Source organism: Pelobates fuscus, chromosome 3 (assembly GCF_036172605.1).
Source record: "Pelobates fuscus isolate aPelFus1 chromosome 3, aPelFus1.pri, whole genome shotgun sequence".
Classification (NCBI taxonomy): domain Eukaryota; kingdom Metazoa; phylum Chordata; class Amphibia; order Anura; family Pelobatidae; genus Pelobates; species Pelobates fuscus.
The window spans coordinates 27073085-27094673 of record NC_086319.1 but is presented as its reverse complement, the minus strand read 5'-3'; the positions used below and the strand labels follow the sequence as shown (position 1 = coordinate 27094673).

The following is a 21589-nucleotide window of genomic DNA, read 5'->3' as shown; positions in this document are numbered from 1 at the left end:
TGTTGAGATCCTTTACATTTCCTGGTAAGTTTTATCCTGCAATCCATGAACCAGTTTAGTAGCCCTTCTCTGAACTCTCTCTAAAGTATCAATATTCTTCTGGAGATACGGTCTCCAGTACTGCACACAATACTCCAAGTGAGTGACTTCTCACCAGTGTTCTGTACAATGGCATGAGCACTTCCCTCTTTCTACTGCCAATACCTCTCCCTATACAACCAAGCATTCTGCTAGCATTTCCTGCTGCTCTATTACATTGTCTGCCTACCTTTAAGTCATCAGAAATAATCACCCCACTGGGGGCGGAGTTTGGCCACCATCTTAATGGCCACCATCTAGGGAAACTCCTGAGTAGTGATGTACCGAACTGTCCGCCGGCGAATAGTTCCCGGCGAACTTAGCGTGTTCGCGTTCGCCGCGGCGGGCGGACACATGCGCAGTTCGATCCGCCCCCTATTCGTCATCATTGGGCAAACTTTGACCCTGTGCCTCTCGGTCAGCAGACACATTCCAGCCAATCAGCAGCACTCCCTCCCTTCCACACCCTCCAACCTCCCTCCCAGCATCCATTTTCGATTCATTCGGAAGATGCATGCTTAGTGAGAGGAGGGAAAGTTTAGCTGCTGCTGATTAGATAGGGAAATTGATAGCTAGGCTAGGGTATTCAGTGTCCACTACAATCCTGAAGGACTCATCTGATCTCTGCTGTAAGGACAGCACCCCAAAAAGCCCTTTTTAGGGCTATAACATCAGGCTGCTTTTTTTTTTTTTCCCTGTGTAATGTAATTGCAGGTGCCTGCCTGCCAGCTTCTGTGTGAGGTTCACATTGGATACTGTGCCTACTTGCCCAGTGCCACCACTCATATCTGTTTTAACAATTGGTTAAGCTTTACATTTAAAATAAATATTTTTTTTTCACTGTAATAGAAGAGCAGGTGCCTGCCTGCCAGCTTCTGTGTGAGGTTCACATTGGATACTGTGCCTACTTGCCCAGTGCCACCACTCATATCTGTTTTAACAATTGGTTAAGCTTTACATTTAAAATAAATATTTTTTTTTCACTGTAATAGAAGAGCAGTTAGTTGTCTGCAAGCGTCTGTGTTTCAGGCCTACTTCAGCGTGTGCTCTGCAGACCTGTGCCAGCGTGCTTTGACAGTTGCCAATCATATCTGGTGTCTCTTTAGCGTGCTTTTACAACCAAAATTTTGTTTCCACTGTAATAGAAGAGCAGTTGCCTGCCTGCCAGCTTCTGTGTGAGGTTCACATTGGATACTGTGCCTATTTGCCCAGTGCCACCACTCATATCTGTTTTAACAATTGGTTAAGCTTTAGATTTAAAAGAAATAATTTGTTTTCACTGTAATAGAAGAGCAGTTGCCTGCCTGCCAGCTTCTGTGTCAGGTTGGATGCCTTGCCCATTTGCACAGTCAGTGCCACCACTCATATCTGTTTTAACAATAGCTTAAGCTTTAGATTTTAAAGAAATCTTTTTTTTTTCACTGTAATAGAAGATCAGTTAGTTGTCTGCAAGCGTCTGGGTGTCAGGCCTACTTCAGCGTGTGCTCTGTAGACCTGTTCCAGCGTGCTTTGACAGTTGCCAATCATATTTGGTGTCTCTATAGCGTGCTTTTAAAACCAAAATTTGTTTTTCACTGTTATAGATTGAATAGCAGTTACTTGTCTTCAAGCGGGTGTGTAAGGCCTACAGTGTGTGCTCTGCAGAACTGTTACAGTTCACATTGCCAATCATATCTGGTCTCACAGTAGCTTGCACGCATAGTACCACTAATCCCCCAAAAAATGACAGGCAGAGGCAGGCCACCCCGCAGGGGCCGTCGTGGTGCTGTGATTCCCTTTTGCCCTAGAATAATGCCCAGTTTTCAGAAGCCACGTACCCTGAACTTGAAAAGTTCTGAGGACATAGTTGACTGGCTAACACAGGACACCCATTCTTGTACAGCCTCCGCTCGGAACCTTGACGCACCATCCTCCTCCAGCTTAGCTTCAGGCACCTCTCAAGATAGCACTCACCCGCCTGCCGCCACCACCAAAACTAGCACCACAGCCGCTTTACTTGGTATGTCAGAGGAGTTATTCACACACCCGTTTGAAGAAATGAGTGATGCGCAACCATTATTGCTAGAGGATGTAGATAACAGGGATATGTCTCAGGCAGGCAGCATTAAACACATGGAGGTACGGTGTGATGATGAAGATGTTGTACCCGCTGCTGCTTCCTTTTCTGAGTTGTCAGATACAAGCGAAGCGGTTGATGATGACGATGCGTCCATGGATGTCACGTGGGTGCCCGCTCGGCAAGAAGAAGAACAGGGCGAAAGTTCAGATGGGGAGACAGAGAGGAGGAGGAGACGAGTTGGAAGCAGGGGGGGGTCGTCGCAAGGAGCTAGTGGCACAGTCAGACAGCATGCATCGGCACCCGGGGTCAGCCCGACAGCACGCCAATCAACGCATGCTGTGTCCACCACCAGAATGCCGTCATTGCAGAGCTCAGCAGTGTGGCATTTTTTTTGTGTGTCTGCCTCTGACAACAGCGATGCCATTTGCAACCTGTGCCAAAAGAAACTGAGTCGTGGGAGGTCCAACACCCACCTAGGTACAACTGCTTTGCGTAGGCACATGATCTCACATCACAAACGCCTATGGGATCAACACATGAGTACAAGCAGCACGCCTACTCTAAGCCGCCATCCTCCTCCTGGTCCAGCATCTTCAGCCATGTCAACCACTGCTGTCCTTCTTGCCCCCTCTCAACCATCCGCCACTCCGTCTCCCGCCTTGAGCAGTTCCCGCTCATCTGCCCACAGTCATGTGTTTCTGTCAAGGACAAGTTTGACCGTAAGAAGCCAATGTCACAAAGTCACCCCCTTGCCCAGCGTCTGACAGCTGGCTTGTCCGAACTATTAGCCCGCCAGCTTTTACCATACAATGTGGTTGAGTCTGAGGCGTTCAAAAAATTTGTAGCTATTGGGACACCGCAGTGGAAGGTACCCGGCCGGAATTTCTTTTCACAAAAGGCAATCCCCAACTTGTACTCGATTGTGCAAAAGGAAGTCATGGTATGTCTGGCACACAGTGTTGGGGCAAGGGTCCATCTGACCACTGATACCTGGTCTGCAAAGCATGGTCAGGGCAGGTATATCACCTACACTGCGCATTGGGTAAACCTGCTGACGGCTGACAAGCAAGGAATGCGTGGCATTGCAGAGGAGTTGGTGACACCGCCACGAATTGCAGGCAGTCCTGCTGCCACCTCCTCTACTCCTCCTACTCCATCCTCTTCCATAACCTCCTCGGCTGAGTCCTCTTGTGCCGCTGCTTCTTGCTCCACATCAACGGCACCCCCCCAGCTCCCCAGGTACTATTCCACATCCCGGATACGGCAGCGTCACGCCGTCTTGGGTTTGACTTGCTTGAAAGCAGAGAGTCACACCGGACAAGCACTCCTGTCCGCCCTGAACGCACAGGTGGAAAAGTGGCTGACTCCGCAGCAACTGGATATCGGCAAAGTGGTGTGTGACAACGGAAAAAATTTGATAGCGGCATTGAAGTTGGGCAAGTTGACACATGTGCCGTGCATGGCACATGTGTGTAATCTGATCGTACAACGCTTTGTGCATAAGTACACAGGCTTACAGGATGTCCTGAAACAGGCCAGGAAGGTGTGTGGCCATTTCAGGCGTTCCTACACGGCCATGGCTCACTTTGCCGATATCCAGCGGCGAAACAACATGCCAGTGAGGCGCTTGATTTGCGACAGCCCTACACGTTGGAATTCAACACTCCTAATGTTCGACCGCCTGCTCCAACAAGAAAAAGCTGTTAATTAATATTTGTATGACCGGGGTGCTAGGACAGCCTCTGGGGAGCTGGGAATTTTTTTGCAACGTTACTGGACGCTCATGCGTCCTTTTGAGGAGGTGACAAACCTAGTCAGTCGCAACGAAGGCACCATCAGCGACATCATACCATTTGTTTTCTTCATGGAGCGTGCCCTGCGAAGAGTGCTGGATCAGGCTGTAGATGAGCGTGAAGAGGAAGAGGAAGAGTTGTGGTCACCATCACCACCAGAAACAGCCTTATCAGCATCGCTTGCTGGACCTGCGGCAACGCTTGAAGAGGATTGTGAGGAAGAGGAGTCAGAGGAGGATTGTAGCTTTGAGGAGGAGGAGGAGGAGCAAGACCAAACACAACAGGCATCCCAGGGTGCTCGTTGTCACCTATCTGGTACCCGTGGTGTTGTACGTGGCTGGGGGGAAGAACATACCTTCAATGACATCAGTGAGGAGGAGGAACGGGAAATGAGTAGCTCGGCATCCAACCTTGTGCAAATGGGGTCTTTCATGCTGTCCTGCCTGTTGAGGGACCCTCGTATAAAAAGGCTGAAGGAGAACGACCTGTACTGGGTGTCCACGCTACTAGACCCCCGGTATAAGCAGAAAGTGGCGGAAATGTTACCGAATTACAACAAGTCGGAAAGGATGCAGCATTTGCAAAATAAATTAAAAAGTATGCTTTACACAGCGTATAAGGGTGATGTCACAGCACAACGGGAATCTAACAGGGGGAGAGGTGGAAGTCATCCTCCTCCTCCTCCTCCCACGACCACGCCGGCAAGGACAGGACGCTTTAAAGACGTGTTGTTGATGGAGGACATGCGGACCTTTTTAAGTCCTATGCATCGCCACAGCCCTTCGGGATCCACCCTCAGAGAGCGACTCGACCGACAGGTAGCAGACTACCTCGCCTTAACTGCAGATATCGACACTCTGAGGAGCGATGAACCCCTTGACTACTGGGTGTGCAGGCTTGACCTGTGGCCTGAGCTATCCCAATTTGCGATAGAACTTCTGGCCTGCCCCGCTTCAAGTGTCCTGTCAGAAAGGACCTTCAGTGCAGCAGGAGGTATTGTCACTGAGAAGAGAAGTCGCCTAGGTCAAAAAAGTCTAGATTACCTCACCTTTATTAAGATGAATGAGGGATGGATCCCGAAGGGACTGACACTGGGCGATACATTCGATTAAAAAAGGCCTGATGAGATGAGCTGCCTTGGGCTAAAAATGGTCCACACGCTGCTGTATTTTAGCTCTGAATGACGTTTGACTTGCGTGACTTATCCGCCACCAACTAGGGTTCAAGCCGCCATGTTTTAGGGCACTTTCTGCCTGTGAAATAAACATCAATTTTTCTGGCCGCTGCTACAGCAGCGGCTGCAACAATACCAAATTTTTCAGGCATGTGTAATTTTTAGGCCCACTGGTGCAGCACTGTGGCTTCAAAAACCAAACCAAAAATTAAAATCCTCCAAGATGGCACCAATATACCAGTGGTCTAAGCATCTTCCCACCTTGGCCTAAAAAGGGGAGGTGATTCAACAATTAAAAATCTCTGCCATTTACACGTCCACTGATAGGAGACGCGGAAGGTATTAAACTGATATGAACAATACTCCACTCCTATCAGTAGGTCCGTCCCATTGTGATTTATGCCCCCCACCGCGCAGGGATGGGGGCCGGGGGGGAGGAAAGTAGGCCCCCCCATTGTGATTTATGCCCCCCACCGCGCAGGGGTGGGGGCGAGGACAGTAGGTCACCCCATTGTGATTTATGCCCCCCACCGCGCAGGGGTGGGGGCGAGGACAGTAGGTCACCCCATTGTGATTTATGGCCCCCACCCACCGCGCAGGGGTTGGGGAGGACAGTAGCTCCCCCCAGTGTGTATCAGGGGCTTTGAGGACAGGTGTCAATCCATACCTGCCAAGTGACCCTATGTAGGGGGAACAGTCTCTATTCTGCTCTGTGTCAGTGTGTATCATGGTCTCTGTGGACGGGGAACAGTCTCTATTCTGCTCTGTGTCAGTGTGTATCATGGACTCTGTGGAGAGGGAACAGTCCCTATTCTGCTCTGTGTCAGTGTGTATCAGGGGTTTTGAGGACAGGTGTCAATCCATATCTGCCAAGTGACCCTATGTAGGGGTAACAGTCCCTATTCTGCTCTGTGTCAGTGTGTATCATGGTCTCTGTGGACAGGGAACAGTCTCTATTCTGCTCTGTGTCAGTGTGTATCAGGGGTTTTGAGGACAGGTGTCAATCCATATCTGCCAAGTGACCCTATGTAGGGGGAACAGTCCCTATTCTGCTCTGTGTCAGTGTGTATCGGGGGTTTTGAGGACAGGTGTCAATCCATATCTGCCAAGTGACCCTATGTAGGGGTAACAGTCCCTATTCTGCTCTGTGTCAGTGTGTATCATGGTCTCTGTGGACAGGGAACAGTCTCTATTCTGCTCTGTGTCAGTGTGTATCAGGGGTTTTGAGGACAGGTGTCAATCCATATCTGCCAAGTGACCCTATGTAGGGGGAACAGTCCCTATTCTGCTCTGTGTCAGTGTGTATCGGGGGTTTTGAGGACAGGTGTCAATCCATATCTGCCAAGTGACCCTATGTAGGGGTAACAGTCCCTATTCTGCTCTGTGTCAGTGTGTATCATGGTCTCTGTGGACGGTGAACAGTCTATATTCTGCTCTGTGTCAGTGTGTATCAAGGTCTCTGTGGACAGGGAACAGCCTCTATTCTGCTCTGTGTCCATCACTATTGTGGCCAGAAAGAGTCCCTGTTGTTTTTAAAATTCGCCTGCCCATTGAAGTCAATGGCGGTTCGCGAACATTTGCGGAAGTTCGCGTTCGCCGTTCGCGAACCGAAAATTTCGGGTTCGCGACAACACTACTCCTGAGACTTGGGGACAATTTCGTTTCATAATATTTTTTTCAAACGAAAATCACCATTTTCAAGTACATAGATCTGTTTATGAAGTCCTGCTCGTCATGCAGAAACCAAGAAATAACGAGAAAACTGTTCCTGCAGCAAAAAAAAAAAAAAAAAATCGATAAAACTTCAGTGGGGGTGAGTAAGGGCATGCCAGCCCACCCACGTTCCCTGTCCCACTCAGTAGCTCCGCGGCTTATTTCGCCGGGAAAATCTTCATTGGTGGCAGCAGAGAAACAGCTATCCTCCTCTCATACCCTCTCTCATGCCCGTTCCTATGCCAGTGCGGCCGGCACCCGCTCGCAGAGATCTGAGAGCAGCGGGGTCGCGGTCGCACACACAGTGACTCCTGGGGGGTCTGAAAACCGCCCCGAGCATTTAATCAGCTCGGAGCGTGTGCATTCAGCTCCTGCAAGCGGAGCAAAGCCGCTCACGGCTTACATGTAAAGCAGCCCGGTCCCTAGCATATAAAGGAGACTGGGCTGAGGATGAGGGGGCGGGCGGCGGGAGGTCTCGATCCCCGTCGTGGTCTTCTGCCTCACGGCGGTCGGACTTGACGGGGGGGACCTCTGCCGCTCGTTCCCCTCATATAGTCTGTCTTAAAGGGGCAGCAGAAAGCCTCAATGTACAAGATTTGGAGGAAGATTGTTTTAATGTGCCCCAAACCTTTCACCATATGGTCACCGACACCGATACCACTAAAATGGCTGAGAGCATGACCCCAGCACCAGTCATACTTAAGATGGCCACCAGTACAGCACATTCTACCAATGTTACAACTAAGATGGCCACTACTCCTCCCAAAACAAATCCTACTGCTTTCAAAACTATGACCTATAACCCTCACATGCCATTGGAAATGGCCGAGGATTTACCACCATCGGCTGGTTTAATTATTCAATTAATACAAGACCTGCGTCTTGTATAAAAAGATTTTGACAACATGTATGGGATTCTGGAGAACATTGGTCAACGCACGGAGGCCGTTGAACACAGATTATCTACACAAGAATCCGCTCATTTAGAATTGGAAAAAACTGTTAAGGAGCTTCAAATGCAGGTTAACCAGCAGGCAGAGAGAATAGCTGACTCTGAGGACAGGAGCAGACGCAACAACGTCAGAATCAGGGGGATCCCTGACACTGTAGATTCGTCTTAATTGTTGAACTATTTCCAAACTATGGTCAAAACAATTCTACCAGACGCTACCAATCTGGACTTACTAGTAGACCGCATCCATAGGCTACCTAAATCCAACAAGGCACCAGCACCAAAGGACACCATAGCAAGACTCCACTTCTTCCACATAAAAGTAGTACTATTGGGTACTATCTGCACATCTGGTCTTCCTGACGAATATAAAAACATTAAGATCTTTCAGGACTTCTCAGCATACACCATGAGACGTCGCAGGGAACTCCAGCATCTTACAACCGAACTGAGACAAAGAGGAATACGCTATAGATGGGGATTTCCTACAAAAGTTCTCTTCAATATGGATGGTCGTAATTTCGAGATTGCCACTCCGGAAGAAGGGTCAGATTTCATTAAGACTATTAATAGGAGGCAGGTTCAATCCCGCGCTCTTTCACCATCAACTCCACAGCATGCTCATAAGAAAAGCAAGGCAAATGACACTTGAACATGTAAGGTCTTGGCTTATAAACTGTCAGGCTTTTTTCTTCTTCACAACGTACTGGTCGTACTTCCTCTGCTGTTAAAAATTTGTTTTCATATCTAATTTCTCTCTTTTTGGTTTCTGCAAAATTATGTTACTTTTATCCCAATAATGGGTCAGGTTAAGACAGTAGGTAACTCACTTTTGAGTTTTCTCAATACCATGTCAGTCTACAGGAAATTGCTTCCCTTTGTTTTTTCTTTTTTCTCTCCTATTGTTTAACCTACCTTAACGATTATCTATTTCAACAGAGACCTAGGATCGGAAGGACTTAGTTTATTTTTTTATCTATTTTTTATACATTCGTTAATTTTTCAGTATAAATTTAGTATTTTTGTTTTGATAGAAACATACATCGGTCCCCCGGTCTCAGGTAGCCTTCCCTCCCCCCAACCTGGGCCTAATACCCTGAGATGGAGAAATATTTTTTATTCTCCCTCATGGCCCTACTTTTGTTTAAAGTTATTTTTTCTCCCCATATAGGGGAATTTACCCAAGTTTATCACCCCTTGTTTTTTATTTTTTTTCCATCCACTTTTTTATGCACTGTAAACAAGCTAAGAAGTTATCAAGTTCTGTCTTAATTGTTTTAGCAAATTCATTCTTGTTTAAACAAATATATTTGTTGTTACGATTGTTGGATCTCATAATTCTCCTCTTGGGACGCGGGCCTTCTGGCTCCCACATTTCCCTATACTCTCCTTTTAGTGATCATGTACTCGGATTTGAGTCATGGTCATTAAACTCATGTCATTTAATGTGAGGGGCCTTAACACCGCTCACAAGAGGTGATTATTGTTTAAAGAAGTTAAATCCAACAAATCGGATATTGTATGTATTCAAGAATCTCATCTTAAGGAAGGAAGAGAATACAAATTTATGACACGGTTATTCCCATCCCAATTTCATTGCACCTACAAGTCTAAGTCTAGAGGTACTTCTATTTTTTTTTAGTAGGAAGGTGGCCAGCTCTACAGATAAGATACTGATGGATGATGACGGGAGATACATACTGTGGGTCGGTAAAGTTAACAACGTTTTATATACAATTGTCAATGTATACTTCCCCAACACAGGTCAGCTAACTTTTTTTAGGAAAATAATGGAACTGGTGAATGAAAACATGAAAGGGATTTTAGTGATGTGTGGAGATACGAATTTCGTTATGGACGGTGACTTAGACAATGCAAGGGAAAATCTAGACACACCCCGTGCGAGAGACAGTGAAAAATTAGCTGTGAAATGCTCAAAGTATATGGTTGAATGCGGACTGTATGACCCATGGAGATTACTACACGAGAATGAGAGAGATTTTACATACTACTCTGTATCCAAGAACATGTATTCCAGGCTAGACAGGTTCATGATACAGGGCACTCTCATATCACACATCTCGAGATTTGATATTTTAGATATCAATTGGTCTGACCATGCTCCCATAACTTTACATATAGATGAAACGGTTTCTTCCTCTCCCAACAGACAGTGGAGACTGAGTGATTATTTGTTAGAAGATCCTGAAAACAGATCGCTCGCTGAGGGTGTACTAAACGATTATTTTTTGGATAATGCTTCGCACGAGGTTCCTGGCAAGGTGACATGGAATGCGCACAAGGCTGTGATGAGGGGTTATTTCATTTCTAGGGCGTCTCACTTCAAGAAGCATAATAACAATAATTTAAGAAACTTGGAAAAAGAACTGTATAACTTAAATCAGGCTAATAAACTCGGTCCTTCTTCTTCCCTATCAGCAATGATAGGGGAGATTAAATCAAAAATACATAAAATAAATATAGATAGAACTACTCTCATGGTGAGATGCCTCAGGAAATTGTTTTATTTAAAAGGTAATAAGGCCTCAACTCTCCTGGCGTCCAAACTTCGGCACATAAATGCCCAATCCAAAATTTCACACTTAATAGATGACCATGGACAAAAAATATTTCACCCGAATAAGATCAGCGATCAATTCGCAAAATATTATAGCGAACTTTACAATTTGGAATCTGACCTGAACCTCACCCAACCATCTGAGACGTCTATTAATAATTTTTTAGACAGGGTTTCGTTGCCTCGGCTGTCCTCTGATAACTTGGAAAAACTAGAATGCGATATATCTGAAGCAGAGATAGCCGAGGCAATTAAGCGTATGCCGTCAGGAAAGGCTCCTGGACCTGATGGATTTACCATTTTATATTATAAGACGTTTGCAGAAATTTTAGTTCCCCACATGTCCAAAGTATTTAATTACTATAAGTCCGGGGGGAAGATGCCAGGAGAATCTTTGTCCGCGCAGATTGTCACCTTGCCAAAACCAGGTAAAACCCCTGATAAATGCTCTAATTTTAGGCCCATATCCCTTATAAACAACGACATAAAATTGTAAGCCAAGATATTAGCAAACCGTTTAACTAGTTTAATAATCTATTGATCAAGAATGACCAGGTTGGATTCGTTCAGGGAAGACAGGCACCTGACGGTACCAGACGGTTCATAAACTTGATCCAGCATATTAATTCGACAAAAACGCCATCTCTGCTCCTTTCATTAGATGCAGAGAAGGTGTTCGACAGGGTACACTGGGGTTACCTATGGAAGACAATGAGTAAATTCAATATCCGACAAACCTTCATCACTGCAATTAAGGCACTATACTGCGCTCCCATAGCTCACATATCGGCCTCGGGTTTTGCAGATGATGTCATGCTAGCACTTAAAAATCCAAAAGAATCTCTGGAATCTCTTAACACAGTTCTACTTCAGTTTGGAGAAGTGTCACATTACAAATTAAATGTATCCAAGACCCAGGCCCTGCCTTTTCACTTGCAAAAGTCCGATATGGATGAACTGAAAGCAATTTATCCGTTCGACTGGAGGAAGGATTACCTGAAATATTTGGGTATTAATTTATGCAAACATTTACCTAATATGCACACTCATAACTTGAAGGGAGCATGGCCAGACCTACAAAGGGAGATGGAGAGATGGGGTGGCATGGAATTGTCGTGGTTAGGAAGAATTGCCTCCATAAAAATGTCGACCCTACCAAAAATCCTGTATTACTTCAGGACTATCCCTTTATCTGTTCCAATGTCCTTTTTCAATAAAGTTCACCCAATAATGCTTAAATTTATCTGGAACAATAACCTCAATAGAATTAAGCTTACATCCCTGCAGCACCAAAAAATCCATGGGGGCATTGGTGTCCCAAATTTTAGAAAATACTATTTTGCTACGAATGCTGCAGTGGTTGTAAGCTTTAATAACCAAAAAAACAGGCCGAGATGGATGGAGATGGAGGAATCCAGCATTTTCCCCTATCAAATCGGGGAACTACCCTGGCTAAACCCTTCAAGGAGACCTGGCGTATCGAAAAGGTTTTTGACTACTAAGACCACGCTTAAAGCGTGGGACTTGGTATTCAAAAACAATTGCCACTTGACTAATTTATATAGAGACATGCCAATTGATTCTTTGAAATATTACATTCCAACCTTAGACTTGTCATTGCTTAAAGGACACCAATTGCATCATATAGACAATTTTTTCCATGGTAACTCTATTCTGTCTTATGGAAAACTAGAAATTAAGCATAATCTGCCGATCGAATGCAAGGTTGAATGTGAGTTAGTGATTGAGAAATTGAAAGAGACATACAAAATCCCAGAACTTGATAAAAATTACGAAGCACTGACCATATCTCCATTAGAAAAGCTATTTTTAAATGACCCAAATAGGAAAGGCATTATATCTATCTGCTATATATTACACAATGTCAAACCAAATACCAAACTGAAACATATGTTGTCTTGGGAGACGGAGTTGGGTACCCAATATAAGTTGGAAGAATGGTTTAATTTTTTTCAGCACTTAAGGGCTTATCTTTCTGCTCCAATCATCACGAAAATCATTTTAAAATTCTGTACAGATGGTATCTAGCTCCGTCCAGACTACACAATATGAATAATAGGTACAGCGATAGGTGTATAGAGATTGCGGAGGATTGGGCAATATGGCCCAAGACTAACTAAATACTGGAAATCGATACACGATTTGATTGTTAAAGTGAACAGGAATATAGACAACTTTACATCTGAACTAGCTCTATTTAAAAAATTCCCTGAATCCATCAGTAGTAATAACCTGTAATGTACTGTTATTCAATTTAAGTGCCTTGTACAAGTTAACATGTTTACTGTTATAATGGATGGATATTCCCCCCCCCCCACCCCACCCCACCCCACCCCACTTCCCAGTTTACCCTTCCTTTCCCTTCCCTAATATATTGTTCTTTATTATTTGTAAATTCTGCAAAAAATTTCAATAAAAATTATTTGAAAATAAATAATCACCCCTAAATCCCTTTCCTCAGATGCTGAGGTTAGGACTATCAAATATCCTATACTCTGCCCTTCGGTTTTCACGTCCAAGATGCATTATCTTGCACTTATCCACATTAATCCATTACTTTTCCTACTACTGAAGTAAGATGTACTGGCCAAATGTTGCCAGACTCCTCCCTACTACCTTTCTTGTAAATTGGCACAGCATTCGCTAATTTTCAATCTTCTGGGACTACTCCTGTTAAAAGGACCACTATAGGCACCCAGACCACTTCAGCTAAATGAAGTGGTCTGGATGCCAGGTCCCTCTAGGATTAACCCTTTCTGCTGTAAACATAGCAGTTTCAGAGAAACTGCTATGTTTACAAAAGGGTTAATCCAGCCTCTAGTGGCTGTCTCATTGACAGCCGCTAGAGGCGCTTCTCACTGTGATTTTCACAGTGAGAAGACGCTGCCGTCCATAGGAAAGCATTGAGACTGCTTTCCTATGAGACTGGCTGAATGCGCGCGCGGCTCTTGCCGCGCATGCGCATTCAGCCGATGACGGCAGAAGGAGGAGATTCCCTCACCGTAGAGCCCGGTGGGAGGGAGGCCCTGAGGGTGGGGCACGTTTGTTTTCCTGGCACTATAGTGGTCCTTTAACAATGATTGGTTAAATAAATCTGTTAATGGTTTTGCTAGTACACCACTAAGCTCCTTTAATAACTTTGGGTGTATTCCATCAGGCCCTATCGATTTATTGGTCTTTGATTTAGACAACTGAAATATAACCTCTCCCTCTGTAAACTCACATGTAACAAATGACTCAGTCTTATTTACTAATTCCTTCATTTTCATCTGTAAATACTGAACAAAAATATTATTTGAGGCAATCAGCTAGACCTTTATCCTCTGCTACATACCTTCCTTCTTTTGTTTTTATTCATACTAATCCAGGATGTATTTTTTTTTTCTTGCATATGTATCTAAAAATGTTTTGACTGGGCTATTTTCTCCTCTGAGTGGGCTTTGCCTCCATGTTGTTTTTTTTTTTGTTGGGGGGGGGGGGGGGGGGGGGAGTTTCTCAAGTCCTCCAAATTTCATTTCCACATTTTAGTTCCCAACAAAATTCAGTTTAATCAATTTCATTTTTAACCTCTCACTCACTTCCGTTGAATGAGGGGTTAAAAATAGAAGTGCCAGGGAGCAGAGATCCCCACAGATTTCTTCCCTTAGCCCCTTAAGGGTTAAATTAGCAAATAAAACTTGTTAGGTTTCAATATGACTCTGCTTAATTATAACAAAGGTTTACAACTTAACTCATGCCACTGGTAAGGACAGTTGCTCGCTGTCATAAAAGACAAGCCACTGCACATCTATTGCTGCTGAGTCACTAATACAAAAAAATGGGGACCAGGCACAGGTCCTCAAGCCCCTAAGGTGGAGCTACAATTAACTAATAAACATACTTTTCCCCCTCATGCCCTCATCCATAGACAGTAGGTGGGGTTATTAAAAAAAAGTGAATGGGGGGGGGGGACATAGTATTCCTCTTCATGCGCCCACCCATTAACAGTGGGTTTGGGTTCTAATTATAATTAACATGTGGTTCTCAGGGCAAATAATAGAATATACAAGGGTGGTAGACACACACCCAAACATTTGGGGTACTTTACCCCTAACTCATGGCTGCAAGTCCCTAAGCCCCTGGCCATTCTCAATAAAATAATTAATAATAATATAAAAGGATCACTATAGTGTCAGGAAAACAAAGCGGTTGCCCCCACCCTCAGGGTCCCCCTCCCATGGCGCTGAAGGGTTTAAAACCCCTTCAGCAGCTTACCTTAATCCAGCGCTGGGCTCCCTCGGCGCTGGTGACCTCTCCTCCCCCGCCGACGTCAGCTGAACCGAATGCGCATGCGTGGCAAGTGCCGCACGAATTCAAAGTGTCCATAAGAAAGCATTTCTCAACGCTTTCCTATTGACGCTCTGCGCGATGGAGGCGAAATGCGCCTCCAGCGTCGCCTCTAGTGGCTGTCTGGAAGACAGCCACTAGAGGCTGGATTAACCCCAAATGTAAACATAGCAGTTTCTCTGAAACTGCTATGTTTGCATCTGAAGGGTTAAAACCTGAGGGACCTGGCACCCAGGCCACTTCATTGAGCTGAAGTGGTTTGGGTGACTATAGTGTCCCTTTAATGTCCTGTTGCAATTATTAAAATAATAAAAAAAACGTTAGATCGAAAAACACAATAAAAATGTGCAGATGAGCTTGCAGGATGGCAAAAGCCTTATAAGGCCTTTTACCATGCTATGCAAGATCATTCAGAGATTTTTGATTAGTTTGCTTACAAGGTCCTCCCATTATCATAATTGGAACCCTATTATAATTGGAATCCCCCCCAGGGCACAACACTAGGTCCTTCCTTTCACCTAATTTTACAGCCCCCAACTGCTGGCCATGGACACTACGTTCCCCTCACTTTTAATATTTACTTGTAGCTCCACGTCGGAGGTTGGGTGGGCTGTCAGATCTTTCCTTTATTGCATTAGTGACTGGACAACAATAGCTGCCCAGGGGCTAGTCTTTTATGATAGCAAGACAGCCACTGACTGTTCACCATTTACCCAAAGTGCCTCTATCTTGCAGCATAGCAAGTAGGGACATGAGGGAGGTTTACCTCCCTTATAATTATATCGGGGTCATGTTGATTCACCCCATAATGTTTTATGTCACACTTCGTTCAGGGTATGTGTGTCCTGAAATAAGTATGTAGAATTGATTTACCAGTTGGAAGAAGGAAGCAGCAGGAAGCAGAGCCGATAGCTCCCTCCTTGTATTTGTACAAATTATTGAAGTGTATTACTGATTTTTCATGTACATTCACTACGATGCTTGCCATTTTGTCCATATTGCTATTCATTAATTTGTGTGCCTACGAACAAACAAACTGCATGTAATTGAAATGCCCAAGTCAAGTGGTTATTAGCAAAACTAACTTAAATGAAACGACTCACCGGTCGAACAACTCAGTTTCAGATACATTTCTGAATTTGGATACATTTCTGGTCAGAAAGTCAGAAAAGCACCGAATCAGCCGAAATTTTGTTCTGACCAAACTGAATCCTTTTAGGTAAAACATGGAATCTTCAAGTTATCAATGTGATAGTTACAACCAGGTATATTAGGATTATAAATGAATAGTAAATAGTAATAGCAAATGCATGATTTGTGTACCTGCTCTCTCTCATTGTCTGGATGTACTTGTATTTCTTGGTGAGGGAACCATTGGATGCAATCACTGCCTGCAATAGCACAAAACATCCATCACCATTTTTATAGACAAAATGTAATTTAATAATTTATGCAATACTCATTAAGATGCATATATAGGAGAATTACTTACATTTCGCACAACAGGAGAAAAGTTTTCCTGATCAATGGGTTTGGACACGTCAGACTTCAGCTGCATTGATAAAAATGAGATTGTTATTTCAAACATGTAAAAAACATTGTGATGTGATTGAGAGACTAATACAGTATTTATATTGGAAGAAACAGAGAACACATTCTTCTTGGCTGGCTAAGTCTTCTAATAGATTTACTAAATCCGAAATTGACCCACAAATTGAAAAATTTTAGGTAAATGTAGCAGAAATTGAGAAAAAAAAAAAAATATATATATATATATATATATATTCCAAATCAGCTATGGTTCCAGGTCAGATATTCCATCCTAAAATTTAAATGCACTTCCGGGCAAATTGCTGAATAATCATAGAAGCAAGAAAAAGTATACAGCAGAAAATATTTACACAAGTGAAAACCTACAGATACAAGGAGTGTTTGAATACGATGGCAATCGATTAATGACCAAAAAGGTTTTACAGCCAGGATAATGATGGTGTTCATTGGTTTTCAAGGACCAGTATTTTTTTGTTTTGCTTTCTCACCAGTACAGCCATCAACCCAAGCGTTATTTGATTGACCAGCCTATGCCACCTCTGCTGAACAGCTGTTCTATTAATCTACAACTCCAAAAATTGGGGGTCAAGTGACATTATTGCTTTATATAAAAAAATAAAATAAAATAAAAACTGCACTAAAAAGTGATCCATGGTTTCAGAAGCCTTTGTCTTCCACCAACTCTCTGTCCCTAACCAAATAACCATAAAAGGGATCAGACTTTAAAAAGTTCCCAACCAACCTTATTATTCTTGTTCTGCATTTTAAGAAATACAACAAAACCTCCCAAAATTTTAATATAGGAATACCCTTCCCCATAGCACAGCATAGACAGTTGGATATTATTTGGAAGGGGGAATACGGTCAGAAGATATCCCTCCATCTAATTTCAACGGAATTTACTGTCCATTACTTTGACCTGCAGCATAAAAATTCTGAAACAAACTAAACTGTAATCACTTAGAGAATCTCAGACTGTATTAGATTCCTACCATTTCTTCAATATAAGGAAATAGCATGTCTCCAAAATACTCCGTAGCCTCTATTGGAAGTTGGGCTGGTAAGTTATCAATAGAGCACATGAGGATGCCGCAACCTTCAACACTGGAGTGAAAAAGAAATCAATAAAACATTAAAATGTTAATAAACCAATTTGCAGCAAAATTCTAAACAGAGAATAGTCTATGGTTTCCCACCTGTCATGAATGATATGCTGATCTGCATCATACATACAAAACGGTGTATCAATACTGGTGCATTCCGTCATAAATTCTATGGAACCTCCAGTGTCCGCAGAAATGTCACCGATGGCTAGAAGCCTGCAAATAAAGATTGTGAATACTGAACCAAAAAAATTAAATACATCATATATATATATATACACACATACATTTTATTATTATCTCCAAGCTTTACATACCAAATATAAACACACACACATTCAGCTCTTGTAGACTATCATGACCGTACACTTATCCTGGCTCAGAAATGTGAAATGAGAGAAGGGGATGGTGGATGGTCACCTGCACATCTTAGCTGATGGAAACAAGGTTACATTTCTGGACACAATTGAAGCTGCTCACATGATGCTTTAATGATCAACCATACTGCTTTCTAATAGCAATTATGTGTACATAGCCACTAGAATAACTAGGAAGCACACAAAAAAATATATGAAATACAAAGAAAAAAAGATAAGGAAACTTGTGGGGTCTCCTGGAGACCAAGATACGGTTTCTCCACTCACTTTGCTAGTCACTGCCCCTCTACATGCTCTTTGAGTTCTTTAAATAACATTGTGAAAGGGAATTAGGGAACATACTTACTTATGAGGGAGTTGTGGACAGCCTGCTGTGGCAACTGAAGTGGATTTGACTGGAGCCAGCAACCTCTGAGCATCTTGTCTATTAAGCAAGCGGGGAGTATGTGGGTCCCAGTAAATACCATTAATTAGACACGTTGTGTAAGGAGCAATCTTTATTATATAAAAAAGAAAAACACATGCAAATGGTGAGCAGGCAGCACATTAGCCTTATTTGTGAAATGTGGAGCTTATAAATTGAAATGCAAACTGTTGTGATAGCTATGCTTAGATCCCCAGACATTTGGGAATGATATATTCAAAGAGTCTTAGCAAACCTCAAAGGGCGAATGTACAGGTTGTTTTTCAAATATCAGAGGTGCCAAGGTCATTCTACTAATGTATGTAATCGGATACGGTCTTGATTCTTAAATGGTTTACTATGGCCACAAACATAATTTTCACTATCATAGCACACAGGGCAAATTTGACTTCATGCTCATCATGCATCACAGCATGATGGATTTAGCAAAATGTTTAGCAAACACAGGGGCAGAAAAACTTAGAACATGTTATTGATATGGTCACATTCCTTCCAGGACTTGCACTAGTAAAAGGGCAACAAGGGTGGCAGAGACATGAGACATACAGATTATATATGTAAAATAATGGATTAAAGTTAGTATCTTGTAATAACACATTGAGTATTCAAAAACTAGAAATCAAATCCTTACATCAGTATTAAAGCGAGAAGTGTACAGCTCTGGATTCTTTTCATACTCTATGGGGTCATATACACCATCAGTTTTCCGGACAAGATGGTGATGGCGGCTAAGCACAGTTCCATATACCTTCCTGAGATCTAGAAGAACATAGAGTCAGTATTTTGAAATTGTTTATTAACACAAACTATTCAATGGAAATTAAATTACCTCCAGTTTTGGAAACTTCTCTCAATTCATGGGGTTCCACAAATTCACAGGGAAGTTCCTTAAAAATTTCCTGTGCCCCCTAAGAGACAAAAATTATATATTAAGAAATGTTACATGTTATTGCATCCCATTATTTTAGGTATAGTACATAATGAGAAGGATAAGCTGAACCCAAAAGAGAACCAAGGGCACAGACTCTCCCATCTATTTTTCCAGCAACCAATGAGGCTTGTCCAGTTTGGTTTCTACAAACTGTGCACCACAAAAGGTAAACATCACATAGGGACTTTTCCAACGAGAATATGTGACCAGGTTTGAAATAAATAAAATAATAATAAATATATATATATATATATATATATATATATATATATATATATATATATATATATTTCATGAGGATCATAACTCCTGCACTGGGCCTCTGGTTAGTGAATCAATTTTGGACACACAGTCTAGAAGGACTATAGTACAGAAGGATACACAGAGGTATGTTTTACATGAAAGAGTTTTAGAAATCAAACTATGGATTTTATTGATTCACCATTTCACAGCACATAGTATGTTAGTTTTAATGACCATTCCAGCATTTTTTTTCTATGTGCTAGTTTGTTGTATTTATAAAAAGAAGTTAGTAGAAGAAAAGTGAATAACCCATAAAATAAAATATATATTTCACCAACAATGTGCTCCTGGTGAACCCCCAAGAAATATCCTCTGAGGTTTTCATTTACATTGATAACCACTCCTATGCATTCTTAGAATAGTTCATCTCTATCCAGTTGGAATAACTTAAGGCTCAGTATTTATCTGTTATTTTCTCACTTTACACAGACCTTTAGTGTGCCAAATTTTCAGTCATTGTTTTAATCCTAATTCTTTCCTTAAGACATCCACAATTTTTTCTCCTCATTCACACCAAACACCTCCTCCAACTTCTCAGCAGAAGGTGTTAGGTTAGGACATCCAAGAACCAGATATCGAACCCAGCTGAAAGCCTATTTCATCTTTGAATCTTCACTTTGTGTTTATTAATACATACTCCCCTTTATTATAAATTAACCTAAATCCATTTAACATCTAAAAATGTTCCTCACCCTCCTAAATATATGTTTTTGCCTATTCAATGAGATGTATTGTATATTTCAGCTTTAAAAAAAAAAAAAAAAATCCAATGGACCATAAAATATCCTCAACTTATGACCTCAAAATCCTCTTAATCAAGTTTCACTAACGCAGTTCTCCCCTATGTAGTCTTCGTAATCACTCACTCCTCCAATATCCCCAGATTTCAAATACTGCAGCCCATACGCCCCCGATCAAGACTCATCTCCTTTTAACTGCCTATTTAACCAAGGAATTGGCTAGGGTCCACTTTGACAGCAGTCTTCATTAATTAATCTTGCACACAGACGTTCTTGGTTCTCTCTCCTCATACACCTCTATCCAATTACAAATGCCTTTTGTTCCTTCATGACCCCAAAATCAATTCCTCCTGACCAGTACCACTCAGTCCAATTCAATTGAACATTATTTTCTCCCTTCTATTTCCTACTCTTTGCAATTGACCCATTGCCTTGATATCTACTTTTTCAAGTTGTTATATTAATCTAATATTATTCCATCTAGTATTAATGTTTTATGTCATCTTTGAGTAATCTAGAACACGTCTACAGAAAGCAACTTTGGAAAGGCAAGCAAAAAAGAATTGTAAAACAAATAACACAAGTCAGATGTTTGTCCATGGTTTCAATTCCGACATATGAAACAAATTATGTGACAATATGAATTCATTGAACAGTTAAACTGATTTTATTGTGTAATCAGTTAGATAACTTGAATACAATTATCTCAAAACCTGAATAAACAGTGATTGCAATAGAGTTTTACACACTTTCCTAATTGTAGATTTTGGGGGAGTATCAACAGGTGCTATTATGGATAAAAATACAAACGGAGCAGCAAAGTAGAGCTCAGGAGCAATCACCATGGAAACCAATAGCATTTTTCTCAACACTTAGAACTTTGCACCCAGAATAGCAACTGTTTTGCCTTGATAAATCTCCCCTTAAAGGACAACTGCCATCAGAATTGTACTTCTTGTTTTTTTTTTAAAGTTTATTGCATTTCATGAAACAATTATTTCTAAATGCTTTATATACGGATTAGGTTTCAGAAACTTTCACTTTATCAGGCTGATTAGTCATGGATCCTCCCACAGATTTGTTTTTGATATCATAATTGGAAGAGGCTCCATTTCATGAATGAAGTCCATTTGATGGCTGTCATTGCAATTTCAGCCACCCCCCCCCTCCCCCCCCCCTCCCCCCAAAAAAAAAAAACTTTGGCCTGGTTTTATTTTTATTTTTTTTATATAAGTTATTAGAATCTTTTTAAAAATAAATAAATAAAAAATAAAATCTATCAAGGCATGGACCTCTGAACGTGTCCTGTAGTATCTGGCACCAAGTTAGTATGGAAGGGTGGTCTGCAACAATCTCCAACATTGCCCAGAGCATAACACTGCCTCTGCTGCCCTGCCTTTTCCCCCATTTTGCATCCTGCGGTCATCTCTTCCCCAGTCAACCTTCTTCTATTGCTCCATGGTTCA

The 21589-nt window shown here is 42.4% G+C and overlaps 1 protein-coding gene across 1 annotated transcript in view; it reads right to left on the bottom strand.

Moving 5' to 3' along the window:
* AASS (aminoadipate-semialdehyde synthase) overlaps nt 1–21589 on the bottom strand; it is a 95897-nt gene that overhangs the window by 30537 nt on the left and 43771 nt on the right. Inside the window, exons 7-13 of the mRNA XM_063446832.1 lie at nt 18979–19057; nt 18781–18908; nt 18072–18220; nt 17442–17564; nt 17238–17349; nt 16187–16246; nt 16018–16085 (exon numbers count right to left, since the gene is read on the bottom strand). Coding sequence (XP_063302902.1) covers nt 16018–16085; nt 16187–16246; nt 17238–17349; nt 17442–17564; nt 18072–18220; nt 18781–18908; nt 18979–19057 — 719 coding nt within the window. The remainder of the gene's footprint in view (nt 1–16017; nt 16086–16186; nt 16247–17237; nt 17350–17441; nt 17565–18071; nt 18221–18780; nt 18909–18978; nt 19058–21589) is intronic.